This window comes from Coloeus monedula, assembly GCF_965178545.1.
Source record: "Coloeus monedula genome assembly, chromosome: 8".
NCBI classification, from domain to species: domain Eukaryota; kingdom Metazoa; phylum Chordata; class Aves; order Passeriformes; family Corvidae; genus Coloeus; species Coloeus monedula.
Genome location: NC_138788.1, coordinates 8,657,592 through 8,682,799, shown reverse-complemented (window position 1 = coordinate 8,682,799; position 25,208 = coordinate 8,657,592). Strand labels below are relative to the sequence as shown.

Below are 25,208 nucleotides of genomic sequence, written 5' to 3'. Positions count from 1 at the left end.
CCTTATTCTCATTTGACTTGTTAACACTGCTGTTATTACACAACTGTAAAGTGCTACTGAGGGGCAGTAAATATTGATTAAACCCTATTAAAGCATTCACTTTCTCCCATAAAGGATTGATGAGCCACATTTTTCGTTTTCTTTCAACGCAAACCTATATTTGCTTGTCTCTTTAGCAAAGTTTAATTTGGATTTTTGGCCAGATGTTCAGTCACAGTAAAATTGTTTCTGAGTACAACGTGAATGTAAAGTATCCTTGAACTGACTTTACTGCCCATTGCACAGCACAAATCTCTCCCTGAAGCCCAGTGACGTGTGTTTTCTACAAGGTGTGTTAGCAGAAGAACTCATTAAAAACCCCAAAGCACTGCGGGTGTCCCGTGGCTGTGGGGGACCACGCTGGAGGCTAAAACCCCAGGTAGCCTCTGCAGTCATCTTTTCCTCTCTGCCTCTTTTGACTGCTGGGTTTCTCTGTTTGCATAATTATTGCAATGAATTTTTGTTCAGTGCTCAATCAGGAAGCAGACAACAGTGGTGATAAGAAAGCATCAGTATCTCCATTTTTCATTTGTTATTGCCTCTGAAACCTAATTTGTACCTATATTTATTTATAAATGAGGTAGGATAAAATTATGATCTTGTATGCTGTTTTGCAATTCCAGCATTGCCTCTTGTCCTTCTGTTTTACTCTTAGTTGAGTTCAGTTTTCCCTATCAAGGCATTCCTACTAGACTTTCCTTGGATAGTTAGTGTTAGCTGTGCCAAATTCCTGAGATGTTTAGTGAGTGAAGCCAATGCCTCCAGCTAACAAACTTGAGCATTACAGGGTAATCCAGGCCTTGTATTATTGTTGACGTGTTGTTACAAAACATACTGGCAAAGAAAACACTCATAATGATGTTAAGTGCCCATAATAAATAACTGAAGGATAGTGAGCATTCAGAGAATAGAACCTGTAAGAAGGGAAGAGTGTTGTGATATGTGTAACAGTCCTGGTTTGAGGCAAATTCGGAGGAACATCTGAAATGAACGTCCTCTGATAGAAGGCAGGTTACAGCCACCCCTCCTCCACCAGGTTTGGGAAAAAAAAAAATTTCCTTGGAGGAAAGTGAGAGGAAAAAAAACCCTATTTATTTAACAAACACAGTGCACACAGGCACAGGGCGGGGGGAAGAATAATGCTAAATAATAAAACCTCTCACTGCGGAGAAAAACCTCGTAAGATTTTAGTCCTTTCTGTGGCTGTAGTCTCTCTCTCTCCCCTTTGGAGCTGGAGTTCGGCGTGGAGGGCCCCCCCTCCGGGCTGGTGTAAGGTCTCCCAGTGAGGTTCTGATGTTCTGGTGTTCTGAACAGTTCCAGAAGAGAAGAAGAAGAAGCCAAAGTCCCAAGGAAACAAAGACGGTTAACTCTCCGTCTCTCTCTTCTGAGAAAAGGAGCCAAGAGCTGGGAAAAGTAGGAAGGTGCTTTCCTCTGCTCTGTAGCAGCCAGGAACACAGGAGAGTGTACATCTGTGTCCTTGAACACAAAACCACTCCGTTTTTTTGTTCTTCCTTTCTCTTGGACCCAGCTTAAAGACACAGAAAGGCACAGGAATCATGTCTGGGCGTAGATAGGGGATACGCATCATAAAGTCACCCCAAGACAGTAACTATGTAAAAACAGGAGAAAATTAAAAAGGAAAGAAGAGCTGCTTATCAATTAAAAAGAGATCCTGAGAGCGCAGTCATGCCAAGAAATCTTTGGAAAGCTCATCGAGATACTTAAAACTAGAGTGGACAAAACACTAAATAATACACTAGTTAGATTCCTTACTGTCAGAAGGCTTGAATAAATACACAATTGAGGCCTGTTTTTTGGTGGTATTAGTAATTTTAGTAGTTTTATTTCATTTGCCTCAGCGATAATAAATAAATAAATAGCCCCTTGTAAGTTTGAAGCTGACATTTGAGTCTTTAATGTGCATGTTTGTTTTCTGACTGTTTTTCCCATGAATGCCAGACTGTTGGCTGTGATTTCACTCTTCCTGAGCAGCTCATTGTGTATTTATGTATTTATAACATAGTCACTGGTGCACAGTCTCACAGTGGGCTCTGCCCACGAGAGAGGCTGATAGGTGTGGGCAGGGCCAGGAGGAACAGCACCCAGCCCCCAGCCTCCCAAGGCAGCCCTGGGGGCAGTGGTGACAGGGATGTGGTGTGGCACCTGTGTGCCTCCACCCAGCTGGGGCTGCTGCAGGGGGAGGCTGCAGTGCAGGTGTCAGTCTCCAGGAATGCCAGGCCCTATTCCTGGTGCAGGGACCTGCCTGTGAAAGCTGTGCCTAGGCACAGAACCTACAGACACACCTGGCTGAGCTGCAGGAGATGATGGAAAGGGGGAGGAACATCAGGGAGGCTGGGAATGGGTTGGAGAGCAGGCTCCAAGCGCAGTCTGCAGTGGAACCACAGCCAAACAGACCCAAACTTTCCCACTGGCACACCCAGAAGGGAGGGAGGGGGGCCGGTGATGAGGAGAGTGAAAGCTTGCAACAGTAAGAGACTTCCCCCGAGTCTGAGGTGCCCTTGCAGAGCCACTTCACCATTCTGCAGGCTGAAAAGACCTTTCACATCAGGGGAGGGGCTGGAGCTGAGTAAGGTGGCCCCATCTGCTCCATGTGTAACAACTGGCTCAGCTAAGGAAAGGCAACAGGTGAGAGTAGCGGGTGACTTTCTTCTGAGAGACGTGGAGGCATCTGTTTGTTGATTTGACATTGTAGCAGTGATGTGACCGAGAGACTACCAGGCCTCATACAGTCCACTGACCATTATGTGTTGCTGTTGATCCATGTGGGCACCAGTGATACAGCCAGGAGTGGTCTGAGGAGGATCTAGAAGGAAGAGAAAATCAGTCAAAAATGCCAGGAGGCCTGCGTGGATGAACAAGTAGTTCCTGGACAAACTCAAACACTAAAAGGAAGTTTACAGAGGCTGGAACCTGGGTCAGGAAGCTGGTGAGAAATACAGAGATTGTCTGAGCAGCCAGGGATCAGGTTTGGAAAACTAAAGCCCTGGTAGAATTAAGTCTGGCCATGAATGTCAAGGGAAGATCCAAAATCTTTTATATGTACAGTTGGTGATAAAAAGGAAATGAGGGAAAATATGAGCCCTCTCTGAATGGAAATAGGAGATTTGGTTACTCAGGATAAGGAGAAGGCTGAGGTATTCAATGATTTATTTGCCTCAGTCTTTACTGGCAAGTGCTCCAGTCACAAGCTGTGAATGCCCCATCCCTGGTAGTGTCCAAGGCCAGGATGGATGGGGCTTTGAGCAACCTGGTCTAGCAAATGGCATCCCTGCCCACAGCAGGGGGGTTGGAATTAGATGATCTTAAAAGTCCCTTCCAACCCAAGACATTCTGCCATTCTTTGAAACATATTTAAGAAAATGAAACGGGTCAAATTTTCTTCAGTCTCTCCACTCTAACAATGTCCTTGTTAGCACACCATTATACCATAAATAAACCGCTGGTCTTTGCTGCTCCTGATAAGATGCACTCTCGTTAGAGACAAGTGTGTAACTGCACCTGGCAGTACTTGAACTTTGAAAGTTGCCACACAGTTTTAGGGCATGCTGGGGTGTGCATAGCAGTCACCATGATCTCCCTCCTCAGGCAACAGGCATTTCTGGCAGGCTGCACTTGGTCTGAACTCCTCTTCCATCTGCTTCATCCTTGGAGCTGACTGCTGTGGCCACTCACTGAGCGGATTTGGCAGCAGCAGGGTACAGATGCCCAGCTTGGGAATGAGTTTTTGAAGTAGTGGCATCTCAGCGTCAGCTTGCCTTCCAGCTGATCTCTTCAGCATTCTCTGGCAGGACTCCTGGCTCTGCTGGCTGCTCAGGAGTTGGGGTCAGTCTTTGTGGCTTGCTGGCCTTCTTAGAAGAGCACTTGTCTATGATTAGTCCCTGTGAAGGAGCTAAAACCTTTCTTCATATGTAACTTTAAAAGTAAAATCATTCTGGAAAATCTCATGAAATTCACATAGAAACTTCTATGAAATGACATTTAATACTGTGACAGATTTCCATTCTTGAAAATTTCTGCTGTGCTCTACTAGTGTATGGTGGATTTATGTCTCCAGTGCAAAAAAGAGCTTCATAAAGTCTGGAATAATTTCCAGAAGATAAACCAGAACATGCCTAAAATTATTCACTTACAGGGTATATTCTTTAACATATTGGTGAAGCAGTCACCATCATTCTTTTAGCAGATAGATCAAAAACCATTTCAGTACCTCCAGCTCTTACACTGTCAGCAGTGGAGTGAAAGAAGAACTAAAAATTAATGTCACTTCCTCCAAACATGACCGAAACGAAATACTTTGTTATACTCTAGGAATTTTTATTCTATTAAGGGGAATCTCTTCAGGTAGATATATGTCCTTCTATCCTCTGTTCCCCTGTGAATATCCAAATAAGGGAAATAAAAAATGCTCCAGAGCTTTGAAAACCCAAAGTAGCTGAGTATGTTGCCTTGTTTTTCTTCTCTCTTGCTTTGGTACCAATTCTGAAAGCTACCTGAAGACGAATATTTTAAATTCACTGTTTTCTCATGCCTCTGACAGTACTGGTGGAATCAGAGTACAGCTAAACCCTTGGGTATCTCAAAAATTCCCTTTCAGTGGTCATGTCCATACTCCCAGGGAATTTGACAGTTCATTGAAAATTAAAATATGTGTGCAGGTGCAGTAACGAGTGCATACAGGTCATGTCTGCTAATTCAGTTTTCTTTTCACAGCATCACTATTCTGGAGGTTACAGCAAATTCATGTTGCAAATATGATCCAGGACATATGCAGAGATTTTGCTGTACTTAAATGTAATAAAAGAAATTATTATAACCCTGAATCTACTGTGAGATCAGACTAGAATGTTTGTGTCTTAATTTTTTGTTCTTAGTATTACAGATCCAACCTTAGTTGTGGAAATTTTGATGCTGTTTTTTTTCCTAGATTGCATATTTTCTGTTCTAAAATAGAAGTGTTGATTGTGTGAATAAGATGCAACTTACTCTTCCATAGGATATTGACTCTTCAGTGAGTAATGAGTAAAATGTAGTTATGCATGCATGTCATTTTTACTGGAGTAAATAGAGTATGATTATATGAAGGAAGGAATTTTGCTGATTAAAACCCACCATTTACTCATGTTTGAGATGAGGCTTTCAGCAGAAGAGAACCAGAGTGGCAAAATACCAATGGATGAGTGTGTACAACAGAACATGCAGAATATTCTTTCCATGGCAAAAAGTAACTTGCTGCATTCTCTGCTACATTTTCTTCTGCTGTGGTATGAATCTCCAGATGTGGAATAAGGACAAATGTAGTGAGAGACTCCTCTTGTGCAGACCCTGTCTTGCTGTCTCTATCATTCTTTCAAAAGAAATTAATGGAACAATAGTGATGCAAAGTCCATTATAAATCTAACTGAACTATGAGGATTAGGTTGGCAAACACAGGATTGTCTTGTTTTGCTCTGCAGAGGGAGGTAATTTGAGTCGGGTGCAAGGTCAGGCAGGCGAAGATCCTCAGTGCAATTCTCCCAAGCTCTTGGTCAGTCCTATGTGCACAACTGTGGCATCTTCTCCAAGCACATGAAAAGCAGAAAACAGTGTATCCAAGTGCATCTTATATTTTGCCTTAGAGCTCTCTGCTAGCAAACCAAGCACTGTTTTTGGGAATGAGGCTGCAGTTCTCCAGAACTGCGAAAGAGCAGTGCCAAACAGAGAAAACACAAAGCATTTCTGGTCTGTGGGAGTTCCAAGGCAACAGCCACTGAATTGTTAGTTAAAAGTGAATGTGTAAAAACAAATTCAGTTGGGAACAAAGAGGACCACGAAGGCTTAGAAGAAATGGAATTTTTCCTTATGTATGTAGAACCTATTTCTAAGAAAGTGGATTTTGTGCTGTGTGGTTTGGGGTGGTGTATCTTGTGGGATCTGAGGTTTGGTTTGATTTTTTTCTATGAAGAGTTGTTTAACCCAGAAGAAAAGTGTCCTCGTGAATAATAAGGATCTGCTTGGTTGCTTTATTTGAAAGCTGTTTGGAAATATCTGCAGAATAGGGAAACAAATGCAATTGAGCAGAAGAAACTTGGTTGCTGGGACTCTTATTAACTCTTGGACTACTTTTCTTAAAACGAGAGGAAGTATGCCATATAGCTACTTTGGAAACCGTTGTAAAAGGAAAATGTTTAACCGGATAAAATAGCAAATACAGGCAATGTGGAGTGCTTGTTCAGCAAGGCTGGAACGAAAAGAAGGAGAAAAAGATGGCAATGCCAGATGGGAGAGATTCTCCCTGATAGTATCTTCTAGGTTTTGCACTGTTTTCATGTTAAGATCCCTTTTTATGTTTAGTCACTTTAAAAAGTGTGTATTTTGAACATCTTTTTTTCTTTGTATTTTGATTCTTTCAAAATTAATTTTTGCTTATATATCTTTTGTTCAGATTTACTTATACTAGAAGATTTTTCAAAGTGCCTATATTCTCAATTTGTGTCACACTTGAGATGATGGAACATGAAACATTTTGTTTCTGAAGATTAGCATCTTACAGACATCAGAAGTTTACTTCCAGCCAATGATTCAACAGTAATATATGTTTAAGCTTTCAAAGAGTGATGCTTTTATTGGGACACCTAGAGAGTCACATTTGTAGGAAGCATGCAGCTGCATTAACTTCCACCTGTATTCCTTTCCTGGTCTCTAGGCGTTACTTTCTAAGGTGTATTAGAAAAATCAGGAGATAAAGACAAATTATTATTGCTAATAATAATAATAGAAAAATATGTATCTGGACAATGATGTAAAGTGAAGATTTGAGTTCAGTAAAGACTAAATCAAACCCCCTGTGCATAGATTTGATGAAGAGTGCACGTGAACTGTGGAAACAGGCAAAGAGTGTCTATTTTTTTAAATCACTTGTCTCAGCCAACTTCCACTGCTAAAGTTTTACCATTTGAGGTGGATAACACTGCCTGTCAAAGTTCTGATCATGTATTGCTGGACATGTCTTGGTTTGAAAAATTAATACATAGCTCAACATTACTAGTGTGGTGTTCTGTTCTTACTGGAGTCTTTGTCATCAATTGTTTATTTCTGTATCTCTCATGTTAATTGAAGAATAAGGAGGCTAAAATCAATAGCTCCAGAGAAAGCAGCATGTAACCAGTGTCCTGCATATTTGGTGGAGAGATGTTAAGACCAAAATAATACTGTCATTTCTGCTCCCTCTGTTCTTAAACAGTTGCGTATTAGATTTTGCTGTGCCAGAAATTACCAACTGCTCAAATGAATAAAATCCCCCAAGAGCTTAAGTCCATTCTATCTTCCCCTCCTTGCTGAAAGGACTGACAAAGTAGCAACCCTTGTCCTTCACTGACAGATAGCTGTACTCCCTCTGTAGCTTGAGTTTATATGTGGAGTGTGATCTCTCTTTACAGCACTGCATTGCAGTAATGCTCAGGCAGTGCCAGTGTGCCAGAATCCCTTGGCCAGAGGGACCTAGGAGCACAGGCATTTGTCTCAAATGCCTTGACTGTTGAACGTGTCAAACATACCCAGCTTTTAGTTCTTACCTATGTCTTCTTTTGTTCTGTTTGTTTGCTGGTTTTTGTAGTTTCTTTGGAAGGTGCTCACATAAAAAAATGAGGCTTATTCTTATTATTGTTTGCAGGTTTCCAACCTGTACCTGTATGACAGTGTGCTCATGCTGGCCAATGCTTTCCACAGAAAACTGGAGGACAGGAAATGGCACAGCATGGCAAGTCTGAACTGCATGAGGAAATCCACCAAACCTTGGAATGGGGGAAGATCCATGCTAGAGACTATTAAGAAGGTGAGAAAAGACAACCCACCAATGTGTGAGCAATTGGAAGAGTTGCTTCATGTCTACTTGAGCATTTGAAGAGGGTTTTCACTTCTATTCAACTTTTCTTTGATTTATTACAAGCAGGTGATCTACAACAACCAGGGACAATCTACAGCTATTACACAAGCAAATGATTTATGATAAACAAGTTACACACAGTGCAGTGTGAGTCCAGTGGTGTGTGTTCCACTTCTGTTGTTCTCAAAGCTGCCTTCTGTGGAGGAAGTAGGATTAAGAGTAGTCATGGGAATTGATTCATGAATTTTTGCAAGAAAACAATTTAAGGAGCTCGGGGTGGGGGGCAGCCAGTGATGGGGTTTAAGACTTAATGTTCCATTTTCTACACTGAGATAGCTTTGTAAGTTAGCTGATCATTGGTAAGGATCCATTTGTGTACTGTAGCCCAGAGCAGAGCAGAAAGGATCTGATTTGGCTAAGCTGTCACTAACAGTTACATTCTCTTGCACCATGCTGAAATACTCAAATATGGACAGAACTGTGGCTTTGCAGACACATGGAACTTCTTGTATAAAAGTTACTTGATCAAAAGTAACAGTAGAAAAATCCCTAATTTTTTACCATACTAACTTCTGCAATTGTTCAGAAGAAACCCCCTGTTCCCAAATATGCATTGATGAAATCATTTTCCTCTAGTAAAATGATGCAATTTGATCATTCTGACAAGTCCTAATGATGCCATCCTTTGTTGCTAAATTAATTCAAACTTCAGTGTCACGTTAAGCTTCTTTGCTACAAAGCCATAATCAAACTCTGTGATACTTTCACAGAGATGCAATTTTATCTCTACTTCCTGCCTCTCTTGGGAGCACAGCAGGCAGACCCTTTCTTTTGCCTGTGCACTCAAGCCCAGAACTGAGCCTGCTGCCCTCAGTTACACTGGGAGGGCTGTTGTCTCACCATCCCCTAAGGCCCTTCTCTTTTTCTTTAGGGTCTGTTTCTGTGGACAATAATGACCCGATGGCCATAAACACTGGGTGTGTTAGTGCTGAAGTAATTTTCTGAAAAAACTTTAAAAGCTAGTCTTTTGTGTGGTGCTGGGTTTGAGCTACTGAAGAACATGTAATTGCCACATTTAAGTTCACTGTAAACATGATTAAAGCATATTTGGCACACATTTTATGCGGAGGAGTGTTTATGAAGGCAAACTTCTTCTGTTCTAAAATGCCTGAAACTTATTTCCTTAGGGCCATATAACTGGGCTAACTGGTGTGATGGAGTTCAGAGAAGATGGAGCCAACCCCTATGTCCAGTTTGAAATACTGGGCACCAGCTACAGCGAAACATTCGGCAAAGACGTGCGGAGGGTAAAGATATGCTGCTTCCTCCTCTCTTTTGTTTTCCTCTAAATAATATACATCCTGCCTCACAGGAGAAAATGTTATTCTTTAAGAATGAATTAGTGCTATGCTGCAGAAGACATTTACTTTATGAGAAATATTTTCTAATTTATTACACACTTAAATCTTGAAAACTAGTTTTATACTGGTAGGCAGGAATCTTGCAAGTTATTTCCCATGTGCAGTAACGATGCAATGCCATAAGCATCCTGTGAATATAATAGTGAAGAGTGCACAATTTAGCTTATGTATTTTATTGTTAATTAAGATGGGATTACTGTAGTGTAAATATGGAAGATACAACACAATTGGCACTTGTCTTACTAAAGAAGCTAGCTGAGAATATAAATTACATAAACGCACTAGGATGTTTTAAGCATAGCTGCTGCGAGAATTTGAAATAAATAGAAAGCTCTTGAGAAGATAATTTCCAAAACGAACTCTGCTATATCAGGACAGATATTGACCTATCAGTGGTAGGTGATAAAACACGGACAGCCAAGGATTAGAAGGCAGTTAAAGTGGTTCCGTGGGCTTATTAACAAAAATTGTCTTGTTCTGAGAAGGCTACCTTGAACATGCTCATGCAGAGGGGATGCTCCAAAAATACATGAAACTCTCAGTTGAACAGTGAGGTTCTCATAGGAACTCATGCTATAAATAGTTCCTAAACTGCTCAGCTGGTTGAAATACAGACATTACTGTGGTATGATCAATGGGTCCTACATTAAACAGAGCTGAGTGAAGAGGATTTCACAAATAATTAAAACATATGTAATTTCTTACTTTCATTTGGCCATTGGTTTCTGTGATTTGTTTTGATTTGCCTGAATTACAGAAGTGTAAATGGAAAAACAAGCAAAGAACTTGTGTTTATATAATCATCTTTATCAGCTAAACATGAGATTCTTTCAGAGTCTAATTTGGCACAAGGATTCTGGACACTGAGCCAAAGCTGTGCAATATCTATTAGAAATTCAACAGAAGGGAGACAAGTATTTGAAATACATAAAGTTCCAGGAGATATAACTGAAAATTTTCTGTTGCCAGAAATATGTCTCTGAACACTTCAGTTTGGCTAGGCAACCTCTTATACTGTGGTGACCAGAAAAGGCTATTTCTTGGTCCACTTTCATTTCTAGATGATTGAAAATGAGGAAATCTTGAGTTTCAAACATTATGTGAATTATAAAAGACTGTCTTATTGTCTTAATTTTGGAAGAAGTGTTGCCTATTTAATAAAACAAGGTTGGTTTAGGAAGTGTAGGAATCAGTCCTGGTTCTCAGACAGAAGTATGCTCCTCACTTTATGCACAAGTATGCAAGCCAGAAGTATCTGGTGCCGTGTGAGATGCTGTGGACTATCCCACTGTTTCCAGCTGCCCCTCCAGAAAAGCCTGAGTGTCCTGTCAGTGCTGTGTTATCCCTAGAACATGAATGCCATGGGCCGTTTAAGTTTGTGTAGGAACCCAGAGTGCCGAGAATATTTCTCTGCCTGTTTTTAAGGGTTCTTTCCCCCCTGAACAACACTGTTTTAGCTTCAAACCTTGGAAAAAATTACCAACAGTCAGACAAGAACTAGAAAATACAGTGGTGTGAATTAGGTGATAGACTGCTATGTAAGATTGTCACAGGGTGAAAAATTTAGAGGTTTTAGGCTTCTCTTTATAGCAAATAGATAAGAGTAAAAAATACCAAAATGGAGGATTGTCGTTTTTCACTAGACCTTCTTGTCCTTCTACTACTACTCCATATTCTGCAGTAAAAGTGGTTTGAATTGATTGGATAGAAAATTCCTCAGTTCCTAGTCGTGTTACTGAGTAATTGGTAGGAAAATGAAAATAATGTACGTTTTTAGTAACTATTGGTTAAAATATCTTTAAAAGGCTGTGTAAATCTTGATAATTGCTCTCACTCCTACTTTTCCTCCTTCTATGCTGTACCTGGGTCACGCTAGTGGCTCAGTTCCTCTGATAGGACTTAATAAACAACTATCTAGAAGCGTTGAAACTACAGAAGACGTCTCGCTTTATCTCTCCTTGCAAGGACTTTCAGCAAATTTTCTCCCATCAGAAGAGACTCGATTTATGGCATGCTAAAGTGTCAAGTTTGGTCCCATTTTGTTACAGAATTCCCAAGTGACTTTGCTTAAGTCACATAAGTGTTTGATGCTTTGATATTTACTTTTCAGTAAAATTGGCATGAACACCACAGAGCACAGGTTTGAGCCTTACAGGCAAATTGGGATGTGTGAGTGTACATTATTAGGTGTTTTCTAATGTGTGTTTCAAATATGGTACCACAGATAAAAATGCTTTCACTTTGGTATGTGCAGCACACTGACCAAATTGACACATAATCCAAAAGTGTGAGGTGGAGATAGCTAAAATATCGCTCAAAAGTAACCATGAGGCAAAGAAATAAGTAAAATTACTAAATGGGAAAATTACTAAAATGGCTGACCTGATACACTACTGATTACTTTTGATCCTTAATGTGCTACTTTGAGGTGGTGCTACTAGGTGGTTAATGCAGAAGGCTTAACTCTTTGGGTGTTAAATGCAGAACACTATAGAGTTCTGAAAAATTGAAAGGGAAGTATAATTCTAAATGGCTAAAAAGCTAATGGTTGCAGAATACTGCTCTGAGCTAAAATGAGGTTCTGGAAGTTATCCTTTCAGTCTAATATATAGAGAGAATAAAAAGTCAGCAGTATGCTACGGAAGTTTGGAGAAGAACTTGGAAGAGAAGATCCCTCTTAGAGCAAAATTACCATGGAACTACTGGAATTCAATTATTTAGGGAGCCTTACTTTTTATTATTGCAGCAAAAATATGTTACAGCTTAGAAGTACTTTTAAAGGCTCAGAAAGTCATGCTTGTCTTATTTATATTACTTGAGTGAGAGACCAGCTCTGATTTATTGTCAGCTGTTTCCATTTCAGCCTTTGCTCAGGTTTAGCTGTGGAGGCATGTATTTTGGGTAGAAAACAGAGGGCTCTTTCTACATGGTTTTATTTAATTCTGTATGGAGAACATCTGTAGTTATTCATCCCTGTCCAGACCCTACAAAAAATCTTTGCACTTAGGATCAGTGACAGGGTAGGGCAAAAGACTGTAACGTTGAGTGTTGAACCTTAGACGGAATCCAGTCAAAAGCTTTTAACTGGACTTTCAACATTCAGCATCACTTACAAACTTTCTTGGGGATCATTTCTACCAGAAAGATTCCTGGGAGGATGTCCAAGTCAGTAACAAATCTGCAGGGATTTTCAGAGCTGTTTTGCAGGGGCATCTTGACTCTCCAGTTGTCCTGAGATCTGGTCTTTCCACAGACCATTTTTCCTTCCTCTAGCTGTGATTTAGGTATGAGTGCACATAAATACATGTATCTGATTTCTTAGTGTGGGGTCTTTATTCCACAAGTCACTTAGTCTATCTTCTCCTTTCTTACAGAAGTCTAACACCATGTGGTTTTGGTAAAGGCTCACAAAGGCTTCTGTGTATTTTTTGTGTTACCATTTGTTTTTCCTTTAGGTGTACTTTAGTGAAAAGGAAACTTCAGAAAATGCTCTAATTTCTTTGGTTTAAACATAAAAGAACAGGATATGTCCCTTAAGGTATATCACCTTGTTTTACAAAAGGCTTGGGTAATTGCCTTCTATTCACTGTGTACATGTGGAAGTTTAGAAAGCATCGTGTATTCATGCCTAAAATAGAGATTTGTGTGCTGGCTTATCAGGGCATTTGAAAGTTGAAGATTGCTGGAGAAACTGAAAAGACTTAAATGTCTAGTGCTTGATGATTACCACTATGATTTATGTTCCCAGTGTCTGTAAACACCTTCAGAAATAGCAGCCAGAGTATCTGTATATTTTAAGAGAATAAGAAAAATAAGTGGATATAAAGTGATAAGGGAACAGAATAAATCAAAAAGGAAAGACCGAGAATAAAGCTGATGTCCTACTTTCACAGTCCAATGATCAAAAGGGGAAAGGAAAGCAGGGCTACATTAATTCATTCCTTAGCCACCATCTGTATTACTAGTTCTTATTAATGAAAGCCTTGATGGAACTTTCAGAACATCTGGGATGGTTCATACTTCTTATGTTCCTGCACTTGGATGAATTCTGCACAGTGTAAGAGTTGGACTACGCAGCTGGGAAAGCAAAACTAAGGGAGTGGCATTCCTAGCAAGTCACCACCTCACCACAAGCTCTTGAGGTGTAAACATATTTGTTCTTGTTTGACCATGTGTGCAGAGAACACCGTAACAGCTAACATCCCTTGCAGGGATGTGATTAGGCTAAGTTAGATAATGCCTGTAAGGAGCTTTATTATAATCTTCATCTTCATCCTTGGCAGGAAGATCTTCTGTAAGTGTGAAACGATGTGGGTATTTAGCTTATTTTACGATAGGGAACATATTTTTTCTAAAGCAATCTGCATTTCTTTCCCAAGCTGGCTGTAATGAAGGCAGAACTAATGGTTTGCACACATTTTGTATTTCATAAGAAGCATTCTGTTCAAAATGATAATGTTTATGATTGGTTATTCATTTCTGTCAGTTGGTATGTTTAAATTTTTTTTAAATTAGATTTTCTTGAAATATCATCAGCTTTGTAAACAGTTATAGTTGTTTCCTACAACACTTCTGAGGCAGACTGCAGAAGTCACTTTAAGTAGTTTTTGTGATATGTTTCACAGTTGTTGAAACCACATTTTTGAATTTTGATACCGTGATTTATTTGGGATTGTTACTTTTAGACAGAATCTCATTATTATCATGATGACAAATCCTATGCTTCTTATTCATTGCAAAAAGGAACGGTATTTTTAAAGATCTGCAGTATCAAGTGCTTTCACCTCCAAGAATATTGACAAATCCCATCATATGCTGCTAAAAGTTTTATATACACCAAAAGAATTCTCTTATGTGGTTCCTACTGTAATTGAATCAATTTTACTTACATGGAAAAATACATAACTTAATTGCCTGAGTTTAGCTGTAAAACAGATTCCTGCCTCCTGTTTGAGCACTTCATAAACAGGCACCTGGGTGTAGTGTTTTAGTTTAACCTGTTTGGCCAAGGTATCTTTCAGCAGAAATGTAAGAGTGAAGTCGTGGCTACTTTTGACCACAAAAACCCCCCATTAGGGAAGGGCTAATAGTCCTCTCCCTCTGGGTAGAATGCAATTTCCACATTTTTAAATTTGGTTAAACTTTCTGCTTCAGTTGATTGAGTGTCACGGTGGAACAATTTGGAAAAAGAGCATTGAGATTCATCCTATAACCATGTTGTGTCAAACTGAAAAAAGAACTGAAGTATTTTGCTCAGAATAATAAACCCCCTTAAATTTTTAGTTCTGATTTTCTGTACATGATGTATATGAGGAATAAAATTAAATGCATTCCTTGCATATTCCATAAGTTGAATTATTCATGGTGAAAAATACAGTTTAACATATAGGAAATGGCTATGATCAATTTTTAAATCATAGAAGAAAACTAAAGAAGGAACATAATAACCTTGAGCATTTTGTTTTGTTTTTTTTTTTTTTTTTCCTGAAATGAAGTGGGGTCGCTGTTTGCCCAAGTTCTGCAAACTGGGCTTTTTTTTTCTAATTGAAATATACTTCATGTTCTGTATGCTTTCATTGTAAAATTCTAGCTGAATTATTACACTCACTGAAAAGTAGGTAGGCAATTTTAAAAATGTGTTTTCTGTTGCAGATATGTGATACTTAGTTCTTTTAAAATTGTTCTTAATTCCATTTTATGGTTTTTTTGGAAAGCATTGCCCATGGGACTATGCTTGTGTATAAACTGTTACTTGTATTTGCAAATTATGCCAGTGTCAGCACAGAGTCAAAGGGATGTCTTGCAAATTTGAGTTGAAACTTCTCCAAGAGTAAGATCATGCTGGTGTTCCCCTTTGGAAGACTGTCTATATGACATTTTCCCAGTGTGAAGCTTGTGGGTAGATTTTAAAAAGCAGCCATATCTGAGCTAAGAGTGGGGCCAGCACAATTAGGACGCTGCAGAAGTTTCCACAGGCCACATGCACCACTACCTGTATGCTTAGAAATTCTGTTTAATTTATAAGTCACATACCATATCATACCTACCAGGTTATAATGAATTTGGGTATAACATTCTCCTTTTTTCACATATAGGCAATCGTGCATAAATTGTGATAGTAAGAATGCTAAAATCAGCCTTGTAAAAACAGTTGCATCATTAATTTTGGAGTTTTTGCCAAAGCTCCTGCAATTTATTGATGAATCCTAGGAGGGTATTCAGAGTGGGATAACAAGAAAAGCCCCTTTCTGTAGCTCAGCTCATGAAGGATCTGTGCTAAAGTGTGGACACTATGAAAAAAAGGTATTTTCATACAGCAACAGGTCAAGATTTACTGAGCTTAACAAAGAAAAGAAAAGTATTTGAAAAAAACTACACAAATTCTTTTTACCTTTTTTGAAAATCCAAAAATGGAGATTATTTACAATTTTCTTTTTCACAGTATCAATCTTGAACAAAGGCAGTAAGCTCACTACTCCAGAAAAGAGGAACAGTCTGTCTTTTTTAATTTCCTGCATGAGAAATATCTTTGATCCATGATTGTTGTTTAAAATTCACACCTATTCCAGAACTTTCTGTTGAATGTCAGAGTAACATTTTTTTGTATCATGTCTGTTTAACAAAATTGCTTTGAAAGAAAACAATAATAATAATAATAATAGTAATGCCAAAATACTGTTATCTTAACTGTTAGATGGAATAGATGTCATCTTAGCTATTATAAAGACATAAACTAAGGAGATCTAACATCTCTTCATTTGTGGCCTGATTTCAGTGTCGGGGACAGTTGCAAGGACTGGATGTTAAGGGACACCATTCAGGGTGTCTTCTCTGCAGTATTTGAAAAATGTATTTAATTCTTCTAATGGTCGCTGCCTTGTATCATTTTGATAAACTGCAAATACATGTAGGCCAAACATAATTTATGAAGTAATTTATTTCAGCAGTAATATTAAAATCCAGGGTAACTTTGGTGCCTGCCTGTGTATATTGCTCTGATATATTCAATATGTCAAAAAGTGGATCTTTAAATTTAGGTAGTTAATTTATTTGGTCATGCTTCCATTGTAGTTAAGAAAAATGAAAGAACCTTATGGTTTCTCTTTAGTCTTATTAAAATAAACAACATAAATAGAAGTTATCTAGATTTCCCCTTCTATTTGTATTTTTATTTCTGCCATTTCATGCCAGACTATATTGCTGTATGTGAGTAAATACTTCCACATGCACGTTTTAAAAGACAAGTTTAATGACAAGATTTCTTAGTGGTTAGCCCAAATGCGGGACATGAGGAACTTCTGTGGCAAAAAATGCCACAAACTGTCTGGCTTGGTTTGGCTTGGTTCCTTAATTTCATTATGCTTAAAAAAAAGAATAATCCTAATTCCTCAGTTTACCTTTTTGGAAAGACACGTTCAAAAGGGCATCAGTGTTGTGATGAGGGTTCTTTGTCTTTATTAGCTAATTCACTGCAATTACAGTACTTGGCAGAGGTTGCCTGCTGCTGTTCCAGTTTCTCACTGAACTGCCTTGAAGGTGAGGACTTTCTGTTTTCAAACTACACAGGAAACACTGAGTTTTACCTTAAAATAGGTACAATCTATAATGAATGTGAGCCTGTGTCAAGGAAAGAATTCCAAAATATGCCTGGTCCAATACCACAATGTCTCTTGCAGTGGGAGTGGATGAGTTTATGTATTTGGGTAAAATACACAGATGATATGTAATAAAACTTGTTTTGCATTTTGAGACATCATTTTACTGGAATGAAGACAGGCTTACATAACTCAAATGGAATATTCTTTCTGAGCATGCCATAGTACGTCTGTGTTTTTAGTATGTTAATGAGTGTGATGCACAAACATCTGCTTAACTCACAACAGTATCTTTCCTATGAAAAGGTAAATTGCAAACTCCCACAGACTTTACTGATGAGGTCTGAAGAACTTGTGAATATTTGGCTTTATTGGAAAGCAAATGTAATGAGGAGTACAGGAAAAACAAATAATCCAGGGATTCTCTGTGAAGGAGTTAGGAAAGTATCCTGCTGTTCATTATTGACCAAAGCAGGTAGCCAGATACAGGTTTTCTTTTAGGCAAAGAAAGAGCATAAAAATAGTTAAATCTGACACCAGTTATTTGCTTTTCATTTACTTGCCAAGATCAGTTTCCCTGAATAGAAGAAGAATGAGAAGAAAGAGAGCTTGCTTTCCTATGGCAGTAAATTCCTCTCAACTGGAATACCGCCAAAAGGTCCCAAAAGGTTGTGCTTTACTTAGGACAACACTTGCACTTGTTCTTGCTGTGTCTGAAATTCTTGAGCTGTCTTCTGGTCCTGCCTTTCTCCCACCACCACAGAACTATAGGGGAAAAAAAATGGGGAGTCAGATTTTTTCTCCTAGATGCCCTCTGTTCTGGGATACTGTGTCAGTGGTGAAGGTGGCAGTGACACTTTTGTGTTCTGTGGCTGCCTGAGGGACTGGCGAGTCCGCCAGCCTGTTGAGGGAATATCTGGTTTCAGCAGGTTGACCAATATCTCCCTGCATTGCTCATTCTAAAATCTTAAATTTTTCAAATTTTATGCATTGGTATATTTTCTCTGCTCTGAGAGAAGTGGATATGTTTTAAAGGAGTTGAAATAGCACAATCTAGGGATGGTATCTGGCTGATACCAGTTCTTGGGCATTTGTCTGAGTTGTTTTTAAGTAAGGATCGTCATCTAAATATACATGATGTTGGCTAAATGCAAAAACAGGTGTACTTTTAGGTGTACTTTTACAAAGCAGCCTAAAGCTCTCCAAATACTGTGGTTGGCCAGGGAGGTGACTGAAGGTAGCGATGCTTTTGGTTCCTGGAGCCTTACCAGAAAGTAGTCCTAGACAAGTACAACAATCACCAATTGCTTACATGGAAGAAAAAATGATAAAATTTAGTAACTAGGAGCGTGGGTGATATTTAATTGTATAAGAACATTTCAGTTTGAGTAGTTCTAGCACCATCTATAATTTTCTTAAAGCTTTAAGTGCAATTTATTCTGCCATAAGATTAATAATACAGTAAGGCACAAGTTTGCTTTGCAAGCTTGCTGTCTGAGCTGTATTGAATCTAAACTGAGCTCATGTTCTCATTCAAGATGCTATTCAATACCAAGCTACAAGGCCACTGTAGCTATTTACACTTCAGTAGCACCTGGAGGCTGTGGTTTTGTTACACCAAGAGATATCGAGGTAATTAAATGTACAATTATTGTGTAATATATATAAACCATGTGGTTGTGTGTACAGAAATCTGCTACTGCAGTTTTGCCATTCTGACAGGAAAATGCTGTCATAATCTAAGTTTGGAGAACATTCAATATTGACGCTTCTCCAGGGTGTTTGCCAAGATAGGGATGAATATTTCTCTGGATCAGGTGTAAGGTATGACTTTCAGGGTAGGTGTAACAAACAGTGCTGCTCACAGCTCAAACTTGTGGAGAAAGCAGCTCCCTTATGGAATAGAATCTGAAGCTGTGTCTGCTTTTTTCTTTCTTTTCTCCTAAATTTTAAAATAATGGGGAGTGAAGTATTCCATAGTAGGTTTTCCAAACTTTCTCAGTAATACTGAGAGGTAATTGCACTAGAGAAACAAATCTTATTACTTGATGGCTTTTGGGTTTTCTTTCTAGGGTAAGAGAGGGCAAAAGAGAGCACAAAACATTTACTTTATGAGCATGAGGGAAGTGCACTGAGATTTTGTTGTTATTTTTCATTAGCTCTGATTGGTTTCTGAGTGTTCAGTGGAGGACTGTTCCTCAATAGACTCACTGAAAGACCATTCAGCATTCAGGGCTTTCTTCTTTTTTTGAACTCAAATAGGAGCACAGTAACCAGTGAAGCAAAAAACACAGATTTGCTGGCTGAGCTGGCTTAAAATGAAAAAATGAATCTGAATCTAGGGTACAGCCCACAGATTCTGCTGCTCTAGCGTGGCTCTTATTACAGCGCATTTCAGTTCCTTTCTTAATTAAAACAAAATGTCTAGTCTTGTTGGGATCTCAAGAAGAGTTTCTTATGTCAGAGGCTTGCTCTCTGAGTTTGCTTCTCTTCCTCTCATGCATCCCCCCAGTTTCAGACCTAGTTGATAGTTCTCACTTGTGTGTTGTGTCCTGCACCCCATAAACTTCTCTCTGCTGAGGAGAGAAGCCACAATGCCCCACATTTTGGCAAATCTGGGGCGACTCTCTGTGCAGTCTGGCTCTGAAAGACTCGTACCTACTTCTGCTGCCCAGCCACAACTTTTCAATAGAAAACATATTGTCATACTTGAACTGAGAGATTAAATAGATTCCATCCATTCCACAAATCCGTATGTCTCCTGTTTCTATTTTGAATGACAGATGAATTGTTCAAAGATCTGTAGCTAACTAGGGTTTGATTTATTAAAGAAGTAAAGAAAAAGTGTAGAATGCCTAGTGTTAAATCTCAGAAGAAGAAAGGGAGAAGTTTTCATATATGTTTTTGTTTTTTATGTAATGTACTTCTGTGTATTTTTCCTATGGGTGGTATGACAAGATTTTATTACCAATCCTACTGTGTCAGACAGGACTTAACACCATCATAACACTTGCTCCATGATGACTCTTGTTGAATCTTTTTAATTATCCACATACCATGCTCCTGTTCTATTTCTTCCATTCCCAAGCTGCAGTGCAAAACAGTCATTTATTGTAGCCAGTAGAGAAGGCCAAATGGGAAATATGGATTGGATGGCCTTTTGTTAATATATTCTTTTCTTTTTTGGTGAGAGTCAGATTTCATAAGGAAAGGAGCTCAGATTAGACTAGAGAGGCATTTTTCAGAACTAATCAAATTTTTAAGGCAGTAAATAGTTTGAGCTTTCGAATAATTATTGCAATTACATTAGTTTTTTAGTATAATTTATTATGATTTTTCAAGTTCACGGGAGAGAGTTACTGCAGAGCTAGTGAGCTGTTTTAGCAAGCACACTGCAGGCAAAACACAGAACAGCTTGGATTGGAAGGGACCTGTCACTCCATGAGGGTAAAACGTCCCTCTTCAGCTTTCTTGTAGCTGCCTTTAGGTATCAGAAGGTGCTATAAGGTCTCCCTGGATTCTTCTCTAGGCTGGATAACCTCAGCTCTCTTCACTTGTCTTCCTAGAAGAGGTGCTCCAGCCCTCCAGTCATCTTGTTGTCCTCCTCTGGACTTCCAACAGCAAGTCCACATCCTTGTTTTATGTTGGGGACCCCAGAGCTGGATCCTAATATTATCAGGAAACAAATTTCCTTGCTTAAAATCCATCAGTTGCCAAGAACAGGTACGGTACAGCCTGTTTCTTCATAATATACAGCACTTCAGAGAGGATCTTCACCTGCCCACTGCTCCTGCTGCCTGCCAGATTATCATTCTCTTTCTCACAGATTTTGAGCAAAATATTCTTTAAGAACCTGCTCTCATTTTGCTTGTGTCTCTGTACAGGAGGATTTATGGTAGGTCTTTTGAGTATTGATACTGGATTTTGAAGATAAGCTGCCCTTTTTTTGGCAAAGAAATAGAGCTAGCAGGATCTCCTAGAAGGATGACAAGAATTGGAGCAGCAAGGATCTCTTCAGCTTCCTTCTCTCCTGTGTCTCCCAGCTCAGCCTGCCCACATTAATAATCTTCATTGCTCCACAGCAGTTAGGCTACAGCAGAGATTAAATATCCTTTCCTGTAGCTGAATTAACTTTCTAGATGTAGGTGGTATAAAACAGGTACATCCGTGTACCTACTTCCTCTCTGGCTTTAATTATTTCAGAAATGCTATCTATTCTGAATTCATAATAACTGTGGGTATTTCCCTACTTAGAAGTTTAGGATCAGACTACTAGCAAGGCTCTGTAGAGCCTGACCTTCTAGTTGAAGTGAGCTGTTTTAATTCTGGTTTTGAAACACACTCTAGGATGTCTCCCTTTCCTAGCTCTGGCTTTCTTCAGTAGGTATTGCATGGTCCAGTCTGGACAGACAGTGTGTGGGTTAATACTGCTCCAGATGAATGAGAAAAGGAAGGGATTTTTTTCTCCTCCTTTTCTATTAGAAGTAAACTCACCTTAAACCCAAAGCCATTTGTGTGTTTGTGTACAGCCATGATTCTGCCCCCTGTCGTGGCTTCAAATCCTTCCCTGTTCCCCATGCTTCCCGTCACCAAAAACAGGCATTAACGATGTCTCCCAAGACAGAAATTGGGATGGCTGTTAGTTTGATCTATCTTAGTTCCAGAATTTCTTTGCTTTTCTGTAGGCATCTCAAAATCACAGAATCACAGAATGAGCTGAGTTGGAACGGACCTACAAGGATCATGCATTCCAGCTCCTGGCCCTGCACAGGAGCAGCCCCAAGATCACACCATGGACCTGAGAACATTGTCCAAACACTTCTTGGTGCTATGACCACTGCCCCAGGGAGCCTGTTCAGTGCCCAGCCACCTTCTGGGTGAAGAACCTTTTCCTGATATCCAACCTAAGCCTTCCCCAACACAAATTCAGGCCATTCCCTTGGCTCCTGTCACTGTCTCCACAGAGGTCAGTGTCTGCCCCCAGAGCCAGGCAGCAGCACAATGCTCTGTGGGGAGAGCACCAGGAGCACAGGCAGCTAATTTGAGCAATCCCAGAAACCTGGGGATGCAGTGATTCTTGAGGAAGGGACCTCCAGCTGGCCTGCAACTTGAGCAAGCTGACAAAGTCTGTTGGTTTAAATACTGGTTTGATTGACAGCATCTCTGCTGAAATCCACTTCAGGACTAGTTCTGTTGCCTTCCTGATGTATTTGTACTGAAGGATGTCTGGTCTTGGCTGTCTCAGACATTTTTTATGTCACAATGTGCTCAATTGTAAATCCAAATGGTCTCCCTATTTTTGTTGCTGTTAGCCATTTGCATAAACAGGCTGAATCTTTAAATTCTGGGCAAGACTGTAAAGCATGCAAACTCCTATACATGTATTCTGCATCTATAGATTTCACTGTCTCTTAATTTTCTCTGTGGCATATTAAAATCTGATTTTCCTGTCAGTCACTTAAAAAATGACAAATCAACAAAAAGCAATTCTTCTGGGAGCATTTTGAAGGCTTTATATGGACACGTTTTTAAGATGAAAAAAGCACAGCAGTTAAAAGTCATTATTTTACTTTGGTGTGCTGACTAATGCTGTCAAAAATACAATGTTGAGAAACAAGACATGCCCAGTGGAAATGCAGGGATATGAGAAAACCAGAAAGAATTTATGGATACAAGTCATCAATAAACCTGAGAGACAATATCAGCGCTTCCTTTAGCTGATTACAGGCTAGAAACACTGCTATGCTTTACAGACTGTACATTCTATTATAGAACTTAATATTGCTGTGAGGAAGAGGCTTTTTTCTATTATCTGTGCATAATATTTTGCAGACAGTCCTGCAGTGTCCCACCCAGTTCTCTGAGCTGGCACAGCTGCCTGGCTGGAGCACAGACAGGGCTCAGCACTCGCCTTTGCCCGTCAGGGTAACACACCTGGGGCACTCCTGGTGTGCTTACTGCACGGGGAGAGCAGCCTCACCTCTGCTCAGGGGGTCGGCAGACACACTGGGAAACACGGGAAACATGGGCACACCTGGGATGCTTCAGTTTCCTCCAGGATAGGAAATTGCTACATTCCTGTATCATCTATCAAACGATGAGGATTTGATGGATATTTCTGGACAATGTCAAAAAAAAAAAAGGGCAACAGGTTGTCCAGTAATAGTTCAGAAAGAAAAATAGGGCAAATTTGGATTTGAAGAAAATGCAGGCTATCTTAGCACGTGTGCAAATATTTCTTATTTAAATCAGATGGCATCTTTTAAAAATAATAGAAATTTTTCATAGACTTAAGGGATAGTTCATCTTCTAGGTCAACTTTTTTCTTCATTTTCAGAAAGCTAAGAAATATTTTGGCCATCATTTTTATCTTTGCAATTTTCAGTTTCAGGAACTAATTCCATATAGGGATTTTTTGTATGTGCATATATATACATACATTAGCTTCTTTCATGTAAAGGTAAGGCTTTTATGTAAAAAACAAATTAAATTTTACCCCAGTTTCACCAATAGCAAGCAATAATTCCTTCCACTGTAACTGGCAGGCAGCGAGTACAACCAGTGCAAGTGGGGGTTCTGTTTTCAGAAAGGCAGCACATGTAAGGTCATCCAGATAAACACACAGAGCATAGAGCAGTCCTTAGCTTGTTTTTCCCTGCCTGTCGCTTCTCTTTGCAGCCATTCCAAACATCTTTGATTGGCTGTGCATCATTACCAGGCATATATATGCCTCAGCTGAGAGTTTATTAAAACCAGGTATTTTCTATTCATGAATGTGTCTCTGATTCTAGTTTATAAAATCTCCTTTATTAAAACTTACTCTCACTTGGCATTTCTTTTAATTATCTGAGAGAAAATGGACAAACATTTTTTTCTTTTAATTTTTCTTTTGCAAAGACTAAAACATTGAATTCTAGCTAGCTGGACTTTAATGTCTTTCTTCCTACTGCAGCCTTTTGTCTTCATAGTAGTATGGTCTCCCTAAAGTTACTTTCATATGAAGACCATTGTACATCTGCAGATCTTTATTTTTCCTTAGTAGAAAACGAGGCTGCCGTGGAAATGGGTGTTGAATGGATTTTTAAATTCCCTCTGCCTCCAAATGTGTCATTACTTCACTCTATCATTTAATCTCTTTTTATAAATATTTTCTCTTACTGTTTTGTAGTAATCTGCTTAAAAGAACCAAAACCTGTTTATTTGCAATGACAGAGGATGTGCTCTACCTGAACATCTCCCAGCTAGATAATTTCTAATTCTCTTTATAGATGTGTTTGGTAGATAGTGACTTATATTGAATCATAGACTACCTTGAGTTGTAAGGGACCCACTTATATAATTTAAATTATTAATTAAATATAGGGGACCAGCATACAAATGTATAGAAACTACCTTATATACCAAAATTCTTCCAACTGCATCAGTATTGTAGGTTGGTTTTTTATGCATGTTTTAGGGTATATATCTGGAGAATATGGGGGGGGGGGGGGGAGAAAGGACATCTGAGAAGAACAGCTGCCTGGCTCCTTGTGAAAATTACGTGTCTTTAAGGTGACCAAAGTCCAGTGAATGAAGTGCAAATTGATTTGGATCTTATCACAATCTGGCTCTGTCCCTTTCCCAACCTAGGTCATGTTTCCTTTATGTGTATAAAACTCAACATAAACTCTCGTTTAACTTTTTTGCTTGTATTACAGTGCAAATTAGCCCATTTGTGCCTAGCTAGCTTCTCCTTGAAGTTTATTCTCAATTGTGTTGTTTCTCTGAGTTTGAAGCAGATTCTTAGCTCTATCAGTTAATTTGTGATGCAAATTGACTTCTATTGAGATAAATATAAGCTGCTAGTTCCCATCCTCCTGAAAACTCCCTTGACTTTCCCCTTCTCCAACTGTTGTGTACTTTGAAATGATTTACCTGTCATGTTTCAAACTGTTGACATTGTGAAGTAGTTGTTACTATTCACTGCAAAAATTACTGAATATTTGAACATGTGCAAAAAGATGAAGGGCCCTTTAGGATGAAAATCTCTATACTACAGTGATTATGCCGACTGATGAAACTCTCAACTGCATGTGGTTCTTTTTTCTTCAAAACAAGAAATAAATTAAAACATTAAAACTTTCTGATGTGTTTCGAACATCTGATGTTGTTTTTTGAAATAAAATGGTAGACATCTACCTCAATAAGGTTTTAAACAACCTTTCAACTTCAGTACTTTGTTAGATTATGCCCTCAGGAATCTATTCTTATTATAATTATGACCCAGAGGAA

At 39.1% G+C, this 25,208-nt stretch overlaps 1 protein-coding gene across 1 annotated transcript in view; it reads left to right on the top strand.

Moving 5' to 3' along the window:
• GRID1 (glutamate ionotropic receptor delta type subunit 1) overlaps positions 1-25,208 on the top strand; it is a gene marked incomplete at both ends in the record, with an annotated part of 491,898 nt that overhangs the window by 392,082 nt on the left and 74,608 nt on the right. The window contains 2 exons of the mRNA XM_082285773.1: positions 7,709-7,870; positions 9,109-9,228. Of these exons, the coding sequence (XP_082141899.1) occupies positions 7,709-7,870; positions 9,109-9,228 (282 nt within the window). The remainder of the gene's footprint in view (positions 1-7,708; positions 7,871-9,108; positions 9,229-25,208) is intronic.